Here is a 21,186-nt window from a genome sequence, read left to right as displayed (position 1 = left end):
ACAGGATTGCCCTTCTCCCGCAAGAAAGACGCCAGCTCATCCCTCAGGCTGAAGACTCTCTCCAACATCTTTCCTCGGCTGAGCCAACAGACCTTGCAGAAGTTGATCAGGTCGCCGAACTCTGCCTCAACGTCAGCCAGGAGATCGCGGAACTGTCTGTGGTTGAGAGCACGGGCGCAAACAAAGTTCACCGCCCTGACGACGACAGTCATGATCTCCGTAATGGTCACAGACTTGGTGCACAGAGCCTCCTGGTGCACCAGACAGTGAAAGCGCTTCATATCCTGCTGGTGTCCAAGGCTGCGCAGGTACTTCACAAGAAGCGCCGCAAAGCCTTTCTTGTCCCCGACCATGGCGGGCGCTCCATCGGTCGTGATGCCGCACATGTGAGAGATCGAGGTCGGCCTCCTTCAGCCAGTCTGTGACTGCCTTGTACACGTCGGCGCCAATGGTGGTACCGCTGAGTGGGATGAGTCGGATGAACTCCTCAAAGATGACAAAGTCGTCCCTGCCGCCGCGGAAGAAGATGGCAAGCTGAGCCGCGTCCTTGATGTCAGTCAACTCGTCCAAGGCGATGGAGAAGAAGCGAGCGGACTGACATGTCCTTCAGGGTGCCCCGGAAATCGGCGGCCATCTCCTCTATGCGGCGGGTCAAGCTCCTGGCAGACAGGCTGATGGCCGCAAACTCTCTCGACTTGTCAGGACACACGTCCTCAACCACGGCCATCATGCACTCCTTGAGGAATTCACCTTCGTTAAACGGTTTGAGGTTGGTGGCCACAAGGTGTGCAACACGGTAGCTGGCCCGAGTGTTGCTCTGAGCAGCCGCTTGTGTCGAAGAGACGCTCCTCTTCGTGAAGGCACTCTGCTTCTCCAGCTGGGCACTCAGATGCCCGAACTCTGCCTTCTTCTTGTCATCAGACAACGCAGCTTGCTTGGGGTGCACCGAAGTGCAGTGACGCTTCACGTTGCACACCTTCATGAGGGCGATGGTCTCGTGGCAGATGATACACAAAGCCTTTCCCTTGCACTCGACGAAGAAGAACGCTTCCCATTCCTTTTTGAAGGAGCGGTTCTCGTCTAACAGCTTCCTCTTCTTCTTAGTGAGGGTACCTTCAGCCATCTGAAACAACAACGAAAAAATATTTAAGACCAAGTTAAGTGGACTAGAAGCGAAAATAATTTATTGTGACGTACAGAGACTGTGATATATGTGGAAGAATCATATGTCCACATATGTTAAATTTGCCGTCGGTTCAGAAAAATGTTTCGCGGGCCGCACCTAATGGAAATCCGGACAAGGCTCCGCGGGCCGCACGGGAGGAGCTCACGGGCCGCATTTGGCCCGCGGGCCACAGGTTGCCGACCTCGGCGCTACAGGGTTTATCGCAGAATTATCGATTTACCTAATTATTCGCGCGGACAGACTCCCAAGAGTTTGTACCTCGACGAGAACTTGTACGGAAACGAGCCGCTTAAGCGTGCTCGTACCGTGTGTGAATGCCGAGCGGTTTTAAATCGCCAAGTTCCGTCGGACAGATTTACTTTTATCGGCTTTAAAAGCCAGCTAATTCTCCGTACGCACCATAGCAGTCAATGGAATGAAATGACACGACGAGCAGGATTTTACCTTCAAACAAAGAGGCATTTCTTTTACAAGCAATGCAATGAATGGGGGGATGGGGAAAAAAGACACAAGCAAAAGCCTACAGCTGATATCTATTTATTATGTACGCGAGCATGCACTTAACAATTCTACTTGTAATACCAAGCTTGCACACTAAAAACTCGGCTCGCCGTCACACGATCCCTATGAAATTGCTGTGGCACTTAGCGGACATGCTGGCAATGTTTGGGAAGTCTTGGCGTTCCATAGTACCACTTGCAATTTGCACAATGCGTATTTTTGTCATTCCCCGTGTACGGTCTGTCGTCTGCTACCAGCTATGTTGTACTGCTATCCCGTGCATGTGCACGGGTATCGCTAGTTCTACTTATAAGACAGGGCCCACAGACTTCCATGCAAAACCCAAAAAAAGAACAGAATCGGGCTCGTGAACCTTTAATGCACTAAGGGCCGGGATGACCAGAACAGGTCCTGAGAGACCGGGCAGGTTACCTCGCCGCCCTGTGGCAACTCGATGGTCTTCGTGATCGGCGACCCCTGGTGTCTCTGTTCGGTCCGTTGCGTCGCGAACGTGCCAGTCGCTTGGGCGGCTTGACGAGCAGCTTGTACGGTTCCCCTCGGTCGTCCGGCCTTCACTGCGGCCTGGTCGGTCGGGCCTAGCCGACGACGTGCTGGAGGAGTGAACGGTCTTTCGCCCGACCGCTTCAGGGTCGGTTGCCCGGACCCCACCCCCCCCCCCCCCCCGAGCTCTGACTGGCTCCCTTGGTTGCGCTGGTGAACCTTCCAGCAAACTGCGGACTTGGCTGGCTCCCTTGGTTGCGCTGGCGAACCTTCCAGTGAACTGCGGACTTGGCTGGCTCCAACGACGAACTGCGCCCCTCCGACGAACGAACTCTACTCAACTGTCAGCGTCCTCACACTGCTTTTTATAGCCCCGAGGGGAGAAGCCGCCTTCCCCTTTCACCTTTGAACCTTCACCCCTGGCTGACCCCGCCCCTCTCACTTCTGATTGGCCAGCTCCTTCAGAGGGTAAGGCTATTCTGATCCGATTTTGCCGTGAAAGCGGCTGATCACACGTGGACGTGGTTGAAATCGCCTTGCTTGTCGCGGCAGCTGATCACACGTGGACGTGGTTGAAATCGCCCTGCTTGTCGCGGCGGCTGATCGCACGCGGACGTGGTTGAAATCGCCCTGCCTGTCGCGGCACGAGTTCGCACCGACGGCACTTTGCCGCTGTCGAGGATGGTGTGATGGTATTGCGATGAGAAGATGTTTGTTTGTTTAAAATAAAAGATAGAGAAAGAATAACAGCTAACTCAGAGGCACAGCCCGGCACACAAATAATTCCCTTTATACATCGGTGGGGAAATCTAACCTGGAACACACACTTATCGAAATAACTGATCTCTGGGGAACCTGAATGGTGTTCTGTGAATTTCCACCACCATAACAATATCATAGTTGGACCTATCTCTCAATTATGAAGAATCACACAAAATTATCGTATCCAGATCTTCACCAAAATCAAATTAATTGGTCATTGTGCACCATCCTTTGGCCAAATGCGTCCACAACTTTCTGAGTTATCCCGCTCAATGACAGTCAGTCAGATAAACAGGGGTGAAAACAACCTCTGTCTATGTTTGGTGGTGGACGTAACAATTGCTGATGCATGGAACCATCAAGGAACCAGAGGTTAACAAGCTTATCCCACAAAATGACAAGGCTAATTTATCACATTCTACCAGAAAACACTCTGTAAGAGCGATCAACTGAACCACTCATGAATCATGGTTTTGCACATCCAAACAAAACTGCATCAAGCTGTTGTAAATTTTCTGTCAGTATATTAATCAATTCATTAATTAATTCAATACACTCCCATCAACTCGATGCCGAGTCCCTTCAGTCTCCAAAGTTTCTGACCCTCTGCGTGTATTTTGGGGTGTTGAATTCCTCACTTGTTAGCTATTTCCTTAATCCCATCCTTCAATCTTCTCTTCGACCTTCTTATTGGTCTTTCCTTCCGGCATCCATCTCGCCACCTTTCTGGCCATCCAATTTACCCCATCCTTCACACATGTCCAGCTCATGCCAGATACTGCTCTTTAGCCAGCTCCCTTAACTTTTTCTGCCCATTTTTATCTACACTTCCTCGTTGGTTACTCGCCGCATCCAGCGAATCCCAATAATTCTTCTCGAAGAGTAAAATAAATAAATAACAATGAATAAATAATCAAGTTCAATATATGATGATAGCAAAGAAAACAACAGGAAGATTTATATCCACGCGATTGCAGACGGACTACTTCCTTGAAAGCCAAACAAAAACGTTTCCAAAAAAGCGCTTTGTCTGGCAGGATGGCCTGGAGGTACACATGTACACTCACCTCTACCCTGTCTAGCCTGGGTTTGAATCCTGACCCACCTATAAACTGTCATTCTGGTGTTTCACAGACAGGGTGATTCAATGTGTACCGTCCTTCGGATGGACGTTAAACTGAGCATTCCATTTGCCAGCATTAGTTGGTGGACATTTAAAAATGCCACCGTGAGCTTCATAAACAGTAGAGAGCCATGGCCGGCACCATGAACAAATTCAGAATTCCTGCCGACTTCGAGTCAGAATGGTGACCCGACCAGGATTGTAACAGTTATGACCTCAGCATGCCTGGTCTTGGCTTAATGGTTAAGGTGGTGGGCTTGGGATTCAAGGATCCTGAGTTCAAATCCCCCTCAGCTGTTGAACAAATACCAGGTGGGGTTGACTCTGCCCGTCATCCTTCCGAGGTCGACAAAATGAGCGTCAGCTTGCTGGTATCCTGTGTCGGAGTGGCGACCCGATCAGGATTGTGCCCAATAGCCAAGGAGACTGCTTAAGCATTACCAACACTCTGCACAGAGTATGGTTTCAATGGATGGATGGATGGACGACCTCAGCAGCACTAAACCCTTTATAGGGCATGCTACATGATGACGATTACGATGACGAGGAAAAAAAAATCGTGACAAAAGCACTTTTTTTAAAAGGTGTTTAATCAATAACAGCTTCATTTTCTAAAGAAAGTACATTTGGAAGCCTGGCTGCAGCTCAAACTTATTAAACCAAAATGGAATTTTCAGATTGCAATTAATTACACTGAAAGATGAAGGATGAATGAAGAAGAATGGACTCAAATAAAATAAAAATAAAAATAAATTTAAAATGAAAACATAACATATCAAAGCCTTCACTGAGGAGGTCAAACCAAAAGAGACACCTTGTCTTCAACAAGAGAAAATTTAGGATTTTTCACAATCACCTTGTCAAAGTTCGTTTTTAGTTCATTCTCACTCAAAGTAGGTTTTCCAGAAGTGTGTACCTGGTACTGTGCAATCACCTGAAGAAACAAATGAGAAACACAAACAAACAAACAAAAAAGCACAGCAAGGTGGACAGTGATCAAACTGGAAGATCCAAAAATGAAGGAAAACCATTTTTTATATTATCATTCATTTCAATGCCGTCGATTCGTGTGAATACAAAAACTCACTTTCTTCCTCAACTTCTTAGCAGACATTTGGTTGCCCTCAGCCTCCTGGAGGATCGATTTGATTGCACTTTTCCAGCTAAATTTTTCTCCTGGCAGAAACAAAAGAGGACAGAAATGTGACGACATTTCTCAATTTTACCTAATCTAATGGAAGTCGACATCGAGCATCAAATGTAAAAGCAAGCTCTCACAATAACAGGAAGATTTATATCCACGTGACTGTAGACGGGCTACCCAGTTACCCAGTTATAAACTGTCATCCCAGTATTTTACAGGCAAGGTGATTCATCAAAGTGTGTGCCGTCCCTCAGATGGATGTTAAACTGGGCGTCCTGTCCACCTACATTAGTTGGTGGATGTTAAAGATCCCATGGTGTCCTCATGAAGAGACGGCGAGCTACCGCCGGCACCTTGAACAAATTACTAACTCCTACTGTAACTACTGCTGGGAAGGCAATGGCAAACCACCAAGTATAACCCTCGCTAAGAAACTGCTTTGGCAATGCCGACGCTCTCCAACAGACTTTGGAACATCGGAATCACAATAACTTTGGCAGATTTCTAATGCTTTTTGTTGCAGAGTGCTATGTTCTACCTAATGAGTTATTAATTATTTTAAACACCACATTTTAGATACAGTGTACCATGAAAGCATTTCCAATATAAACTCTTCAAGTTGGACCATTAAAGTAGTGCAGCACACTTCACTCTCATCACACAGTATACAAGTTTATTTATTTAATTTTTTTACCATTATGGGTGTGGCAATCCCATAAAATAAATAAATTCCCCCAATGGTCAGATTTCAAAATGGCATCCATTTCTCGTTTTCACACAAAAACTTGGAAGGTTTATATAACAATCACACAACACATGACCAATTAGGCTGGAAAACAATCGACATTCCTACCTTGAACCTCAGCATCTAAATCTTCACTTTCACATTTCAAGCGAGCAGCTCCTTTTTTCACTTTGTCCATATAAAAGGGAGAGAATGAATATTATAGGTATTATGTCCACAAAGCAGATTATACTATTGTTTTGTACCTATTGATTGCTTGGGGAGAGGTGGTGGTGGTGGTGGTGGTGGGGGGGGGGGGTAGTGAGAGGTCAGAAAACATCTCTGCCACCTCAAGTTGAGAACACAGCAAGTCCTTGCTCAATGTCGTTCGGTCGCCAGGCTATTAAAGAACATACCTATTTAAAATTGCGTAACATTCCATTATAACGTCGTGTACAGCCGATAACTATCACATGCTCTTCTGTATCAAAACACATTAAAAACTCAAATTTAGTCCCAAACTAATGGGTTTCCTTGATTTAATAAAGCTACAGTATAAATAAACCGTATTGTAAATACCAGTATATAAGCCCACCCACAGTACATACAGTACAAGATGTTTATACACCGGGATTTACGGTGCTTTGTGACACAGAGATCCAAAGTGATTATGAACATCCAAACAGGGAACGCAGCTGCTAAGTGATTGGTGAGTGCAATATCAAATTGTTTATTTAAATTTATTTAAAACTTGTACTGTATATTTATTGTTGCGATTTGCGAAGCCGGCACTCTGCCAAGGCAGTGGCACCCAACATATAGCGGTCCCGTGACAGTTATTTCATGAGTATTCGCTCAGTTTGCCCTTCCATCATGTCTCGCGGGTATTTGGGACAAGATGCGTTGCGTAGGGATTTTAGTTCGGACTTTAATTCCATTTGCTCTTCTTTCATCGATTTTATTTCACTTTATTTCACACTTGCACGCCACACACGACCCGAGGAGCTTCATTAGCATGTGCCACCAAAACCTGATTCAAACCGTGCGCCATTATTCAATGGGAACTTCACTTCAACCTTCACAGTACTTGGACCATCAATGCTACAATCTCTCTGCGAACTTTAAACACCTTCCTAAAAATCCCCACAATAACCTATATGCTCGTCCTCTTCACCACAAACGCCTGCTCACAACAAACACTTCAATCACCTCACCACAACCGTTTCAACCTCTTCACCACAAACTCCACAGCGCTGCCCTGACCTCACTACAACTGCTACAAAGCTCCGCAACCACAGTCACTTCCTCAGACGCTCACCACAGTCCTTTGGGATGCTGGGGAATGGAGGACATTAAAAGTCGGAACATATTGGCGTGCAGCTCGAAGCAAAAGTATGCGCTGGGGCACCATGTCGCCGTCTTGGTAGTCCCGGAGCTCCACTAAATAACGACCCTCGATTGGAGTCCAGCACAAGCTCATGGCCAGAGAGCGCTCCAAAAAAAAAACTGCCTTGTCTGCTGTAGACGCAAGTACAAAAAGAGCAATTATAGACACGCACTCCTTCACTCTTCCTCTTCTGCATCACACTTGCACCTCCCACTCATGCAACATAGACACCCCCAGTTTTCTTCCCTCCTCCCCCCCTAAGGGACAGGGAAGCATTGGTCTGCCAGCCACGCTAGGTATTAAAAGAGGTCGTGAACACCTCAACTGCCCATCATCTGTCATGCTCTCTAACTTACTCGGGTGTGAGATGGCTCCTGTATTGTTTGCAAGAGTTGAGGATGTGCAAGTTCTTTATATCGGGTTTGCTCTGCCCTGTGTATTCTCTTTGTATATAAATGCATTATTTTTGCAACATCCCATGAATCATTGCTTTCCCCTGCTGCACATATTGCTGAAATAAAACCTTAAGTTATTGTTGACCTACTTTGTTTGTTTCGCCCTCACTTTATGAATAATTTGCTTTTGTTATAAATGTACCCAGCTAGTTCAGTCCTTTCCTTCATTGGTCCAGTGTGGTCCGCATGTTCGTTTAGCCGGGAAGTTCTGCCCCACTAATTTGCTCTTGTGAGCCAGTGCACTGTATCGCTCGGCAGTAATCTGGGTGTGCGCTGAGGGCACAAGACCCTCCCTTGGTTCAGCCGTCCACAGGTAAGGCATCACGCAAGGTAGTGCAACACTGCCAAGATTGGCAGTGCCAATCGGTGTTCATGGTTGCTTAGCAACCATCTGGTGCACGGAGTTATCTATGCCCTGCGGCCTCAGGACTGGGCGTTCGGGAGGAATCCGAGTGCTTCCCCTCATGGCGAGCCTCGAACTCAGAGTCCATAACATTATATAATATTGTTACGGCTGTGGAAATTCGCAAACCACCATTCAGGTCCCGTAGGTGAGATATCTCTTAAGTACATGTGTAGTTAGCCCAAATCCGTTGTCGAGAGGGAATTTATGCGATTCATTCGGGCTGCGACGCTTTGAGATAGCCGTTTTTCTGTTCTGTCTTTATTTTGAACCAACCACGTCTCAACCGCCACCCTCACAACAACCACCACCATCTTCGCCACTACCCCCGCTGACGAACGCCATCCTCCACGGTCCACACTACGACGGTTTCCGCGTTGGAAACCGTCAAGAACGCAAGGAGGGAAAGAAGAAGGCACAACGATGGCGCGTGGATTTTTCCGGCCTGTTTTTCCCGTCTGACTTCCCTGCGCTTTGGAGTGGCGGAAGAGCGATGCAGGTCAAAGGTCAAAAGTGAGAAAAGGTGGGGGCCTCTTTTTGGGGGAATAATGCTGTGGCTCCAAGCCAAAAACTGACTCCCTCGGCCCCCGGACTGAGCGGGGTGGAGGGAAAGCGTGAGGGCACGCCCCCTTCGAGAAGCTTCTCCAAGAAGCTCGAGGGGAGGCGGAGCCGAAAACGGGGGCGGAGTGAAGGGCGAAGCCCCAGGCTATTAAAGTCGGACACGGGCGGAGCGCTTGTGGTAGTGCTCTTGCTCTCTTCGTCCTCTTCCGCTCTTCCGGCTTGCTCTTCGTGGTGGCTGCTGGCCTGGTCTTCTGTGGAGCGGTCCTGAGACCCCGCTGGCGGGACGGAGCATCTGCCATTCCACACACCGCGACCTCGAGCAACTACGTTTCCCCCCCCCCTTCTATCTGCGCTGGGATAGCACCGGCAACCCCGTCCGTGGCATCGAGCGGCCAACACGTGCCGGCGCAAGGCACGCCGGAGAGGACTTGCCTACCACGCCAGGGCTCGGAGTCGCGGCCAGGCGCGACCACGCCGACGGACATGGGAGAGGGACTCGACGGCCCCAAAGGGAAGTCACCATTTTCTTTTCGGGGTTTTTGTATGGATCTTGTGGCGCCGTGTCTTGTAAAGTAGAACTGTTTAAGTGTTGCCGTGTGTCGGTCTTATTCGGTTGCAGCTCTGCGTTGTTGCTTTTGTTTTAATTGCTATATGTGCATTTTGACTGTTTGACTGTATATGTGTGCTCTCCGTGTGTCGTGTAAATAAAGTGCTTGCATGTTGAACTGTGCCTGTTTCGCTTCGTCTCCTTCCTTTAAATTGACCCTCCATCCTGCTTCACGTAAAGCGTTCGTAGTGGGCTTAATACACCAAGTAATTAATCGGAACCGTCAAGGCCGACGATAACACCGCTCGGTTATCACTGAAGCACGGATTGGACCGCTTAAGCGGTTCGTGTCCGGAGTCGGCCTGTGGCGTGGTGTGATCGCCCGGTCGACCCTCCGCGCAGCTACTTAGGTAGATCGAATTTGGCGAGCGACCCTATCCTGCGCGGGTGGGCAATTGGCACGGTCGTGGTGAGGTTAAACCCCCACCCGTGACTAGCTCCCGGCATTGTTGCGAGAGGGTCACGACAGAATTGTCCGTCCGGTGGGCGACGTGCCGCGACTCGAGTCACGTGGCCGTTTGCACGCCGGCGGGCGCGAATTCGCAACAACATCTTTTGTTTGGTGATAAAATGTCACGCTGGAACCTAACATTCCCTTCCAGACAATTATTCTTCTGGGGAAATTTGATTAGCTAAAGGTCACACTTTTCAAGAACGAAGTGACAACGTGAAGCGAGGACTTGCTGTACCTGAAAATGATAATATTCACTTCAAGCACTGCATAATCTCACCTTGTTCCTTCTTCTTCTGCTTCTGCTTGTCATTTTCCACTCCACAATTTTCAGAATCTTTGTCCGTGGATTTCTTCTTCTTCTTCTTTTTCTTTTCAACTGATGGGTTTTCATTGTTTAATTCGACATCAGCATCGGTTGCATCTTCAGATTTTTGCTTCTTCGTTCTTGACCTTTCTTCTTGCTCACATACCTCACCAGCACTTTCAGCCTCTTTCTTCTCCTTCCTCTTTCTCTTCTTTTCCCGCTTGCTATTCTTGTCAAGTTTCATTGCACCTTCCACTTTTTCATTCACGGTGTCCTCCTTTTCCAAAGTACTGTCCAGGGTTCCTGCTCCAGACTTTTGAATTTGCTTTGGTTTCTGTTCACTCTAAACGACAAATCAGACAAAGGAGTTGAACTGCATCAAAATTGGCATGCATCACAAGTTCAAGCTATACATTTGATTCAACGTCCCAAAAAAGAACAAATGAAGTACTGTGTATAGGGGGTTGGAATGCACTTAAACAAGGAAGCAACTAATTGGGCAAGGGAGCCAACTCCTCTGCTCAATCTCAACAGGATACATGGAATTCCACCAGGACACCGGTCCAGGTATGGACTCACGTCCGACCAAGACAAAGCAATCACACAAATTTCAACCAAACAATGAAGCACTTCACAGTTTGTTCATTCATCATACAACACTTCAAACCAAAATAAGGATGTCATCTGATCTGCTGTAAAAGCCAAATCTGAGGGTGAAAAACTACAAATCAATTACTGGAGAACACCTCCAGTAACTACATCCAGGTGAAACTTCCCAAATCCTATCTTTTTACACTTTGTGGAACTACCTTCCGAAAGTTAACTTTTATTCTTCCCTCCAGGGCTTTGAAAACAGGTGATGCAACAACCCACCCAGACCCACAATTTGTTTTACCCCCATTAACCCTCCCGAACACAAACTTCCTGTTTGCAGGTTAATATGCATTTCCTCCATTCTTTTTCCGTTCATTCATTCCATTGATCACATCCTCCTGTGACTCCAATGCCCCACCATCAGTTTGTTACTTTTGTACTCTCAGTATTCTCCTCTGCACCTCTGTATTAAATAGAAGAACAAGTAAAGAAAACGACAGACTACTCACCAAGTTTTTAATTGAGATGACATTCCAGATCTCGTCCACGACTTCACAGTCAGTCACTTTCAGCGAGTTCTGCAAATAATTCTTCAGAGCACAGACGACAAGGTCATTGCTATCGCTATATCTATACGTGTGTGTGTGTGTGTGTGTGTGTGTGTGTGTGTGTGTGTGTGTGTGTGTGTGTGTGTGTGTGTGTGTGTGTGTGTGTGTGTGTGTGTGTGTGTGTGTGTGTGTGTGTGTGTGTGTGTGTGTGTGTGTGTGTGTGTGTGCGCACTCCATAACTCCAAAAACCTTGAAACCTCAGGCCCCAAACTTTGCATGCATACCAAGGGAACTTCAACGAAATGCATAAGTGAACATTGGGTGTTTGGGTTAATTAAAACCGCCATTATTTAATTATATCCTTCATTAGGCACATCCTTGGTCAGCCGTCAGCTTGCTCGGGTCTTAATTCGGTATTTTATTCAGCCAATTCAAACATGCCTCGATTTTGAAACACGACCTACACTCACGGACAAATTCAAGTATAAATTCAAATTCTTATCTGATTTGGAAATTGGATCTTATTGACTGCGTGTCAAAATCTGGAGTGAAATCTGAAAATTTAAACAAATTAGTGATTTTTATAACCAAGTGTATTTACCTTAGCAAAGCATAAAACAAAACCTTTTCTACTGTTTGGACGATTATATTTAGTGAAGAAAAAAATTAAGGAATGTGCAGAGAGTGCAAGTTCATTAAGCGCAACTCAATGCTTCCGAAGCTGCTTTTGCAATCCATGGCGATACAGTCCACAGAGGTCCTTTTTCGGCAATTACATCCACAGTTTTTACCGTGTGTGTAATCTGCTTTCATGACAAAATATTAACATAAATATACTAATAGTTGCTGCAATATATTAATAGTCGGCAGTTGCTGAAAGCGAAGAGGTATGGAGACAGCACACAAACATGGTACAAATAACTGCGTGTGTGTGCGTGTGTGTGCGTGTGTGTGCGTGTGTGTGCGTGTGTGTGTGTGTGTGTGTGTGTGTGTGTGTGTGTGTGTGTGTGCGTGTGTGTGCGTGTGTGTGTGTGTGTGTGTGTGTGTGTGGTTACATGTTTGCGATGCATGGGTTTCACACGCGCACGGTTCAAACTTGAACTCGCATCTAGGCCAATGGTACATGGCACTGTGTTGGAGGTTATGCGGCCGTCTCTTGAACCATGTGCTTCAGCACATGGTGAGCAGACGTGCTGCAGCACCGAAGCCATGTGGAGAGCGGACATGCTGCGGCATTGATGCCACGCGGTATGTGCCACTGTGCAGCGCGGTTGTGGGGAAATCCATGCATGTGTGCGAGTGAAAGGATGAGTATATCGCCGGCACGCTTGCACGGTTAGCATGGATCGTGAGGAGGTTGGATGAACGCGCATATTGGGGTGGTGGGAGCGGGAGGAGGAATGCATGCACACAGGCCTTTGCCAGGTAGATAGCATGGGTTTTACTTTTGAACTGCTCCTGCCTGGTTTTTTAACCGCTATATCTATACTATTGTGTGTGTGTGTGGTTAAAAGGAAAACGCTGTTGTTTGGGTGAGTTTTAACACCCCAGTACATGCCTTCATGCCCAGGTACACTGCCTTATGTCCCTTTTCGCTGCATTCCCCCCTGCATTGCTCAATTTCTGAATTTGTGCCTCAAAATTAGTCGAGATAATGGAGAAGAAGAAAAAAACACACAGTAGTTGTATTATGTATGGTAGATGTAGATGTTGATGAATTACTTTTTTTTTTTTTTAACTCTTTGAAATTAAACTGCAACCTTACTTGACATTTCCTCTTCTTTAATGGAATGCTCTGCAACTGAACCAAGCATTGCAATATGGGAAGAGCCTTGGTACTGACACGGCACGATTCAATCGCTTGCTTGACTTGCTGTTAAAAGCACAAACAGAAGAAATCCAAGCATAAACAGAAGAAATCCAAGCATAAACAATCTCAAAATTTGTTCCTGGAAATACACTGTTAGTTCCACCCAATGCAAAATAAAAGTTAAATCAATAAGTAATGTAAAAACTACCCGGATGCTTATATCCCGTAGAAATAAAAAACAAAAAGGAAAACTAGAGTTGGCAGAATAATGTCTCATCAACAGGTTGAGAAAGTCAACCGTCGCACCAAGGGTTTTTGACCCTCGTGGATGGCAAATGGTCTCTCAAAGCGATGCTGAGAGTGGACAGTGTCCATTCACCTTTCCACACTCTAATACCGGGACAATGATAATTTAATGTTCCACAAATGGCAGGTCAAACATATTCTGAAACTGGCAGTTGGTTCGAACCCAGAGGCAGATCCAAATTTTTTTTAGGATTATGAAACCTACCACCAAGCCTTATTCAAGTCAATGAATTTCCCTTTTATTTTTCATTTGACAATATTTAGCTAAAAGATGTATTGTCCTCAATAGTGATGAATGTAAGCTTGTTCCGGTCGACTGAGTGAAGTGACAGTTTGCTATTTGTACATCATTAGCTCATGTAGGCAGCAGGGTTAAAACCAAAGGATGTCCAAGAGCTCCATTCTCCATGGACTTTGCCTTGTAAAGTCATCAAGGATGTCATTCATATCTAAGTCCACACCAGTCAATGGGCGCAGTTGCAGTCCATTCATCTGATCTTCACACATTGTTGTGTGCATTCAAGTCTTAAGACATCTCGGTCCGTTAATGTACTGCTCACACTCACATTGTGTTACGGGCATAATGCAAAAGAGATACATCAAGCAGTGGATGTTTGAGAAGAATTATGTCTGTCTGCTTGAGGGTTTTTGCTGCTGTGTTTGGGACCTTTGATGCTGACTTGTCCTTCCACTTTATCTGCCAGCTGTGTACCTCTGTGTCAACTGCTATTGGCGATGGCAGGTCATCTTGGTAGAAGTCCACCAGTTCACTGATGACTTCTGTGTGTACTCTCCCAAGCGGGATGAGGTGCAGTGCCTGCTTCGCCCGTCTCGTGCTCAGTGAAGCAGTACTGCAATTCTCTGAGCAGGTAGTCGACTCGTGGAATGGTCCAGTTGCGTTTGAAGTATTCTTCTGCTGTCTGTGCTGGGGTGTCGGTATGGTACTGCATCCGTCCGGCGTTACCGGGCATGGTCAGCATCACTCCCACATCTTCAGTGAGTTTGCTTGCCTCTGTGAACCTCTTTTAATTGAAGATTCTGACATCCTGAAGACTCTTTGTGACGATCAATCTGCCTTGACCACATCAACACCTCAATACTGCAAACTGACTGATAAAGCCTTGCTGTAGGCCATGATGTGATGGGTTGTTACCAACACAATCATGAACTGGAATTGTGTCAGTCCCAAGTGGAAGGATCTTGCATCTTTCAGGGTGTCTCAGTTCCAGTGGTGTGCGTTGTCTCCACAAATGTCGCACAGGCATCACACCACTGGCAGGTTCAGTATATGACATACCTCAAATGCGTCATGACATTCCTCCCATCGTGTCCGACATCTCTTTCAACTTTACATGGCTCTCGCTGGCATTTGAGTTCGGTGACTGCTCATCTATCATTTTCTCCAGTGCACCGTCGCTTTGGCGAGTTATTAAAGAATCTCACAAAACCATTCACCAAGTCCATCAGGTTTTGCATGATCCGAATGTGGAGGCTCTTCATCATGCATATATTCAGGATGTGTGAGGCACAGTGACTGCACGTTGCCTTGGGATACAAGTTGATTCGGCTTGACACCCCTTTCATTTTGCCTGCTATGGCACCAGCACCATCATAGGCCTAACCTCTGCAGTTCTCCATGTTGAGTGGAGTCCTCAGGCCTCTTGTACCATCTGCAATATGGTGTTTGAGAGAGTCTCCATCTATCCCCTCGTCACAAGCCACAACCTCTTTTTGAATGTCATAATTTCTGTCCACAAATCTGATGACAAGACATATGCTTCTTGTTTGGTGCATCAGTAATGTTGTCAGATGTTATGGTGAAAAACACAGCCTCACAAATCTCTGCCAACAGATTAGTTCCAATGTGGTCCCCGCACATCTCGATCAGTCGTTTTGAGTCATCTTTGATCTGTATGTGCAGTTCTTGCTCAATGTTTTAAAGTGTAGCTCCAATACTTTGTCCCCAGCATCCACCTGAAATTGGAAGAGTGCTTCGAAGTTCCCCGAGTTGCAAAGTTCAACATCCAAGTACTTTGTGTTATCCGGGTGGTCACGGAGAGAGATATTCTGGCGTGCACAGAAGATGACAGTCTTGAGAATTGACTCAAGTTTGACTCTATCCTCTGCCACACGAACTGCCGCTGCCTTGTGTAACTGTCTGTGGACAGGTTGTTTTTTTGTTCTCAATCATTGCCTTGAATTGAAGTGCGTCCGCCATTGCGTCTGTGTGACGTCGTTGAGTCTCCCCCTACTGATCTAAAGTGCTGCCCCAGCTTCTCCAATGATTTGTTTAGTCATGTGAATGGACTGTTGACAAATGTGCTGAGCTTATTGCAATTCTTGGCAAAGAGGATGCAGTACTTGCACAGACCACCTTGCAATGATTGGAAATAGACAAGGCCATTGTACTTCTGTAACCAGTTTGCTCAAAAGGATCGGTTCTTATTGTACATTTTCATATTCGGGAGGTTGCCATCACTACTGGGATGAATGGCTCTGTCAGTAAATTGTACTTGATGTCATCTGTGAGGTTCAGTGTCCTTGTAGTACTTTCCTATGCCATTAGTCAGAGCCAGCAGCCACAGAAGTATCATTGGAGGAGAGGCATCAGATGTGAAGTCACACAATGGTGTCGGGGGCGAATCACTTTCCAGGGCCGGAAAAGATGACAGTTGGGACTGTGAAGGTTGCGTACAACTTGAAACTGCAGCATGTGGCTCAATTGCCTTATTGTTCGTGTTTTTGTCTCAAGTGGTAGCTGACCTGCAATACGTAAAAATCCATGCACATCTTACTTTGAGGAAGCAAGTTTTATTTGTCGTCAGACTATTCAACACACCAAATGGAAACTGCTTTTGTTTGTGATAGATCCAAGGATGTTGTGATTATTTACATTTGTTAAGAAAGAAAATATCTGCAAGAGGGTCACACCCAAGTAAACTAAGCAATAGGAATCGCAAATGAGTCAAGGAAAAACCGGTTAATTTATCCAGAGCTGATAGCGTTCCACCATAAACTTACTTTCCCACAGGAAAATTTGAGGAAAAAAGTAAAAATAAAAATAATCGAGCTGCTTGATGAAAAGGCCTCAGGCCTGTCACTAACCAAGTCTAAAGAAAAGCTGAAGATTTGGGAATCTTTGTGACGATTTTCATGACGATGTAAATGGACAAAATGTTTCCAATGCAGATCAACAAAACATTAAAAATTGGATGAGGACTCCAGTGAGGTGAGGTGCTCAGCTTGCTACCTGATCGGCCACAAGGCATTCCAGGCGAAGAAACCTGGTGGAGGCGAAGAAAGGCCCTTAATCTGCTTTGGAGTGTCTTGGCCATTTGGTCAGCACAACTGCTGTTACAATACTAAAGTGTCCTTGGTGTTACAATGCAACAGCCACAAACCCTCTAGTCTACTTTCTCAACAACCCTCTCAAAGAAGTTAAGTCACTCAAAATCTTGGATCTCACTCTCAGGCATGATCTCTTTTAGACAAACCACTTTTCATAGTTGGCCTACAAAGCCAACCACCAACTGGGTGTCCTCCATCATTCAAAGTCCTTCCACACATCATCCACACATGAGCTCCTATCCACCTACAAGGCTCTCATCCCCAGCTTGAGGGAATACTGCTCTACCCTACGTCATATCTTCCTCAGCTTGATGCCATGGAAATCAAGGCCTTCAAGATTGTTGGAATCTCCGGTGATGAAGCTGAGTCGATGGGCCTGTCACTTTCCCATCACAGACAAGGTTTGTGGTCTCTCTGTCTTCTACCCCTCCTTTCTGGTCTGGCAACCTCTGCAGTTTCTGTGCTTTGCCTCCCCCCTCCCCCCCCCAGTTATCTGCAGAACTCACACGGTCCACCATTAACCCCTTTCTGGTGAAACTACCTAAATCAAGGATCACTGCTCACCTCCACTCATTCATTCCTCTTTTTTTTCTCATCTGTGGAACCAACTTCCACATCCTCTTCAATCTCAATCTCAATCTTCCCTCCAGGTCTTCAAGACAGCTATTCACTGCCAACTCAAATAATTCCCCATCCAAAACCATGATCTTTTCGACACCCGTTAAATCGCACACGAACCCCAACTATTTAATTTTGCTTCTGTATCCATCTTGTCCACCCATTTATTTTCCCCAACCCCTCATCGTTACCCTCTCCCTTGTTTGTTAGACTCCGTCCATCGTCTCCCTCGGCCCTGCTGTTGGCATTTCCCCCTTCTCCTGCTGTTCCTTTTGTTAGGTTGCATCCTGATCTGTTATGTGTTTTCGGTCTTTCATGAGCCTTGACTATGTACACACACAAAAAAAATAAACAAAAATAAGAATGAAACTCTGACGTCGCGAAGTTCACAGATATGCCTCTGCCAACATTATTAAATTGTTTCAGATACTTGCACCAAGTTTGTTTTAAATCCATTCAACTGTTCTCAAATATCACATTTTTTTACATGACATGACATTTGACCTTTGACCTCTTGACCCCAAAATAATCAGTTCATCTTTACATCATTATACATACTTGGATCAAATTTGACTGATTCCCTCAGCCGTTATTAAGTTATCGCGGTCATGAAAACCTATCATGGACTCTGACCTCTTGATGCCAATATCTAATCAGTTCATCTTTGCATCACACTGTATACTTATACCAAGTTTGGTCAAAATCCCATCACTGGTTCAAAAGTTAGCGCGGTAACAGCATTTTTACCCAACATGACTTCTGACCTTTGACCACTTGCCTCCAAAATCTATTCAGTTCATCTTTCGAACGGACGGCCGGCCGGCCGGACGAACAACCTGAAAACATCATCATCGGCGGAGGCATAAAAAACAGGTTTGTTTCAGATTGATCGAATTTTGTGTCAATCTGAAACAAAGGCAAATGAGCACGTGGTCTGGTGGGAACAGGCTCTGAAAGAGCATCGTATCCAATTACTCAAGCTTGAAATCTCCATTTTTACTTTTCAAATGCAAACAGAAGAAAATTGCCATCACAAAGAAGACCAATTAGTGAGACCCACTACAGCATAGAGGCAAACACCACTCTGATACAAGGCAGTCATTGATTCCTGTGCAAATACAAACAAATGCAAAAACACAACCTGTAACATCAAAGTGAATGCACAAGTTACCAATCAAAACGCTCACCTCCAAAGACTGACTTTGCTTTGAGTTTCCTTTGCCCTGCTTTGCATCAAAGTCCTTACTGCCATACTTTTCCTTCTCTGTGATGCATTTCAGATGCATCTGATACTCTTCACCCCTGAAAATAAATAAATAAAAATCACTTCACCATCAGACTGTACAAGCCAGACCAAGGCAGACAAACCAAAGGCTGAAAGAAAACAGGTCATGCAAATTAATACAAGAAAAAGATCAATCAGAGATTGCAGACCTTTACAAGGACTTGTTTTGTGTGATGTTTGTGTGCTGGTGTGTTATGTAATTAATAAGAGACATAACACGAACTGCCACTTTATAACTGCTCATGAAGCGAAAAGCAGGGTTAAGCGATTGGTAGCGTACTTATGTATGTCGTACGTTGTACGTGTCTCCATTTTAAGATCGAAAACTGTTCAGAGGAAACTGAAACTTTAGCACGTGTTACATGACCATGTGATATAGCAGTTACTCTTTTGAGGTCAACATCTGCCAAACTTCTGATGTCCTCGATTTTCATCCGATTCACTTGATATTTGAACAGGATTCTTTGGAAAAATGCTGGGGACATAGAAAAGACCCCTTTATATGGTAAGTGTCACGTGACAAAAGAACGGACATTGCATCGCTTGTAGAAAATGCCAAACAATAGAAAAGAAGGAACATTCAAAAAAAATCTCATGTGCATGCTTTACTACCCTTGTTTTCTTAGGAGGAACCAAGTAATGTTCTTGAAAAGGTCATATACATGTACCTTGAAAAGGAAACACACACAAGATAATGTGCATGTGTGTGATTAATTTGTTTAAAAAAATTGGTGCCTCTTTATACCCACATGATGTGATTTCAATGGCACGATAGGGGATCAAACTCAATACCTGAAGATCTTAAGCCAGCTATCTTAACCGTTAAGCCAACACCAGGCTATGTGTCTGTCTGTCTCTGTCTCTCTCAAAGAATCATTATAAAAAAAAAATCATCTGAGTGTTCACCAAAATTGAATCAATTCATTCGAATGACACACCCACCCAACCTGTCCACCAAGTTTTGTCAGAATCTGTGCAAAACTTTGAGATATTGTGCTCAGACACAGACAAACAGGTATGGATACATAACCTAAGGGGCAATAATACTGTATCCAAAAGACTTCATAAACAGTCCTGGGGGGAGGGAGGAGAGGAGATTGGGACCATACTCTGTGCAGAGCGTTGGTGCTGCTTAAGCAGTCTCCTTGGCTATTGGGCACAATCCTGGACGGGTCGTCACTCCGACACAGGATAGCAGCATGCTGGCACTCATTTTGCCGACCTCGGAAGGATGACAGGCCGAGTTAACCCCACCTAGTATTAATTCAACAGCTGAACGGGATTTGAACTCAGGACCCTAGGATCCAAAGCCCGCTACCCTAACCATTAAGCCAACACCAGGCATGAGGGGAGGGGGGTGTGCATAATTACCTGAACTCCTTTCCGCAGTCGAGGCATGACATACTCTTGCATCCTCGACATTGACGCCTGTGATTTTCCACTTGGGCTTTCTTCATACTCTCCCCACAGGCTGCACAGCTGAAGCACACCATGTTGATTGGAACTGGAAAATTAACAGAGAGGTTCAAGCATGAAAACATTAACATGGAGGAACAAGCATGAAAACATTAACAAGGAGGTTCAAGCATGAAAACATTAACATGGAGGAACAAGCATGAAAACATTAACATGGAGGAACAAGCATGAAAACATTAACAAGGAGGTTCAAGCATGAAAACATTAACATTGAGGTACAAGCAGTCTTAATGATTGTAGGTCGATATAATCGAGTGAAAAACCTTAAATATGAGAGACAAGCCTTCCATGAGCCTCGACGACGTGGCCCACACAAAAATAAAGCCTCTCATGAAGACTTGGCAACAAAAATGTAACCATCTATAAATTACATCTGAACAAGGGGGAAAGGGGATGGGGTGTTTGGCTGGCATTCACATGAAGACGTGGACAGAAAAGGGGTGGAGGGGCAGTTTATGATTACACCACTTTACTGGACACTCAAACAGGTGAGAGTAGAACCGGAGATTTAAAACCCCAATGGCGATTCATGGTGTGACATGATGAACCAAAACAAAATTTAACACAAAATGGAATAAAACACACACACACACACACACACACACACACACACACACACACACACACACACACACACACACACACACACACACACACACACACACACACACACACACACACACACACACACACACACACACACAATGGTATTTGTATATATGTATACAGGGTGTCCCAAAAAATGTTCTCACTCTTTAAATGATAATAAATGCGTTGTTTATTGACTTAGAAACAAGATTAATGGTTAAATGTATAAATGGATAAATGCATGTTTACATATGTTCAAACCGACGACCATCACGTTCCAAACACAGCCGATAACGCGGACCAATGGATTCAACAGAGTTACGTATCATTTCATTTGGAACTGCAAGACATTGTCTTTCAATTTCCTCTTTCAGCTCATCGACTGTTGCTGGTTTTGAGCCGTAAATCTTATCCTTGAGATATCCCCATAAAAAGAAGTTCATTGGGGGAACGTGCAGGGAAATCAACAGTACCTCTTCGCCCAATCCATCTGCTTGGAAA

The 21,186-nt window shown here is 45.4% G+C and overlaps 1 protein-coding gene and 1 pseudogene across 2 annotated transcripts in view; both read right to left on the bottom strand.

Annotated features, from left to right (window-relative positions):
- LOC147014987 (general transcription factor II-I repeat domain-containing protein 2 pseudogene) overlaps positions 1 to 353 on the bottom strand; it is a 693-nt pseudogene extending 340 nt beyond the window's left edge.
- Positions 354 to 553: 200 nt separating this feature from the next.
- LYAR (Ly1 antibody reactive) overlaps positions 554 to 21,186 on the bottom strand; it is a 31,998-nt gene continuing 11,365 nt past the window's right edge. For both annotated transcript variants that reach the window (XM_085849255.1, XM_085849256.1), the window contains exons 2-10: positions 19,993 to 20,125; positions 18,524 to 18,638; positions 13,020 to 13,127; positions 11,216 to 11,296; positions 10,086 to 10,455; positions 6,071 to 6,130; positions 5,161 to 5,249; positions 4,930 to 5,007; positions 554 to 1,123 (exon numbers count right to left, since the gene is read on the bottom strand). In XM_085849255.1, coding sequence (XP_085705381.1) covers positions 554 to 1,123; positions 4,930 to 5,007; positions 5,161 to 5,249; positions 6,071 to 6,130; positions 10,086 to 10,455; positions 11,216 to 11,296; positions 13,020 to 13,127; positions 18,524 to 18,638; positions 19,993 to 20,114 — 1,593 coding nt within the window. In that variant the 5' untranslated portion in view covers positions 20,115 to 20,125. The remainder of the gene's footprint in view (positions 1,124 to 4,929; positions 5,008 to 5,160; positions 5,250 to 6,070; positions 6,131 to 10,085; positions 10,456 to 11,215; positions 11,297 to 13,019; positions 13,128 to 18,523; positions 18,639 to 19,992; positions 20,126 to 21,186) is intronic.

The sequence above is a fragment of the Eptatretus burgeri genome, chromosome 12 (assembly GCF_056783735.1).
Source record: "Eptatretus burgeri isolate ZD-2024b chromosome 12, Ebu_testis_v1, whole genome shotgun sequence".
NCBI classification, from domain to species: domain Eukaryota; kingdom Metazoa; phylum Chordata; class Myxini; order Myxiniformes; family Myxinidae; genus Eptatretus; species Eptatretus burgeri.
Note: the sequence above shows the minus strand (reverse complement) of the source record. Positions and strands in the feature narration are given on the sequence as shown.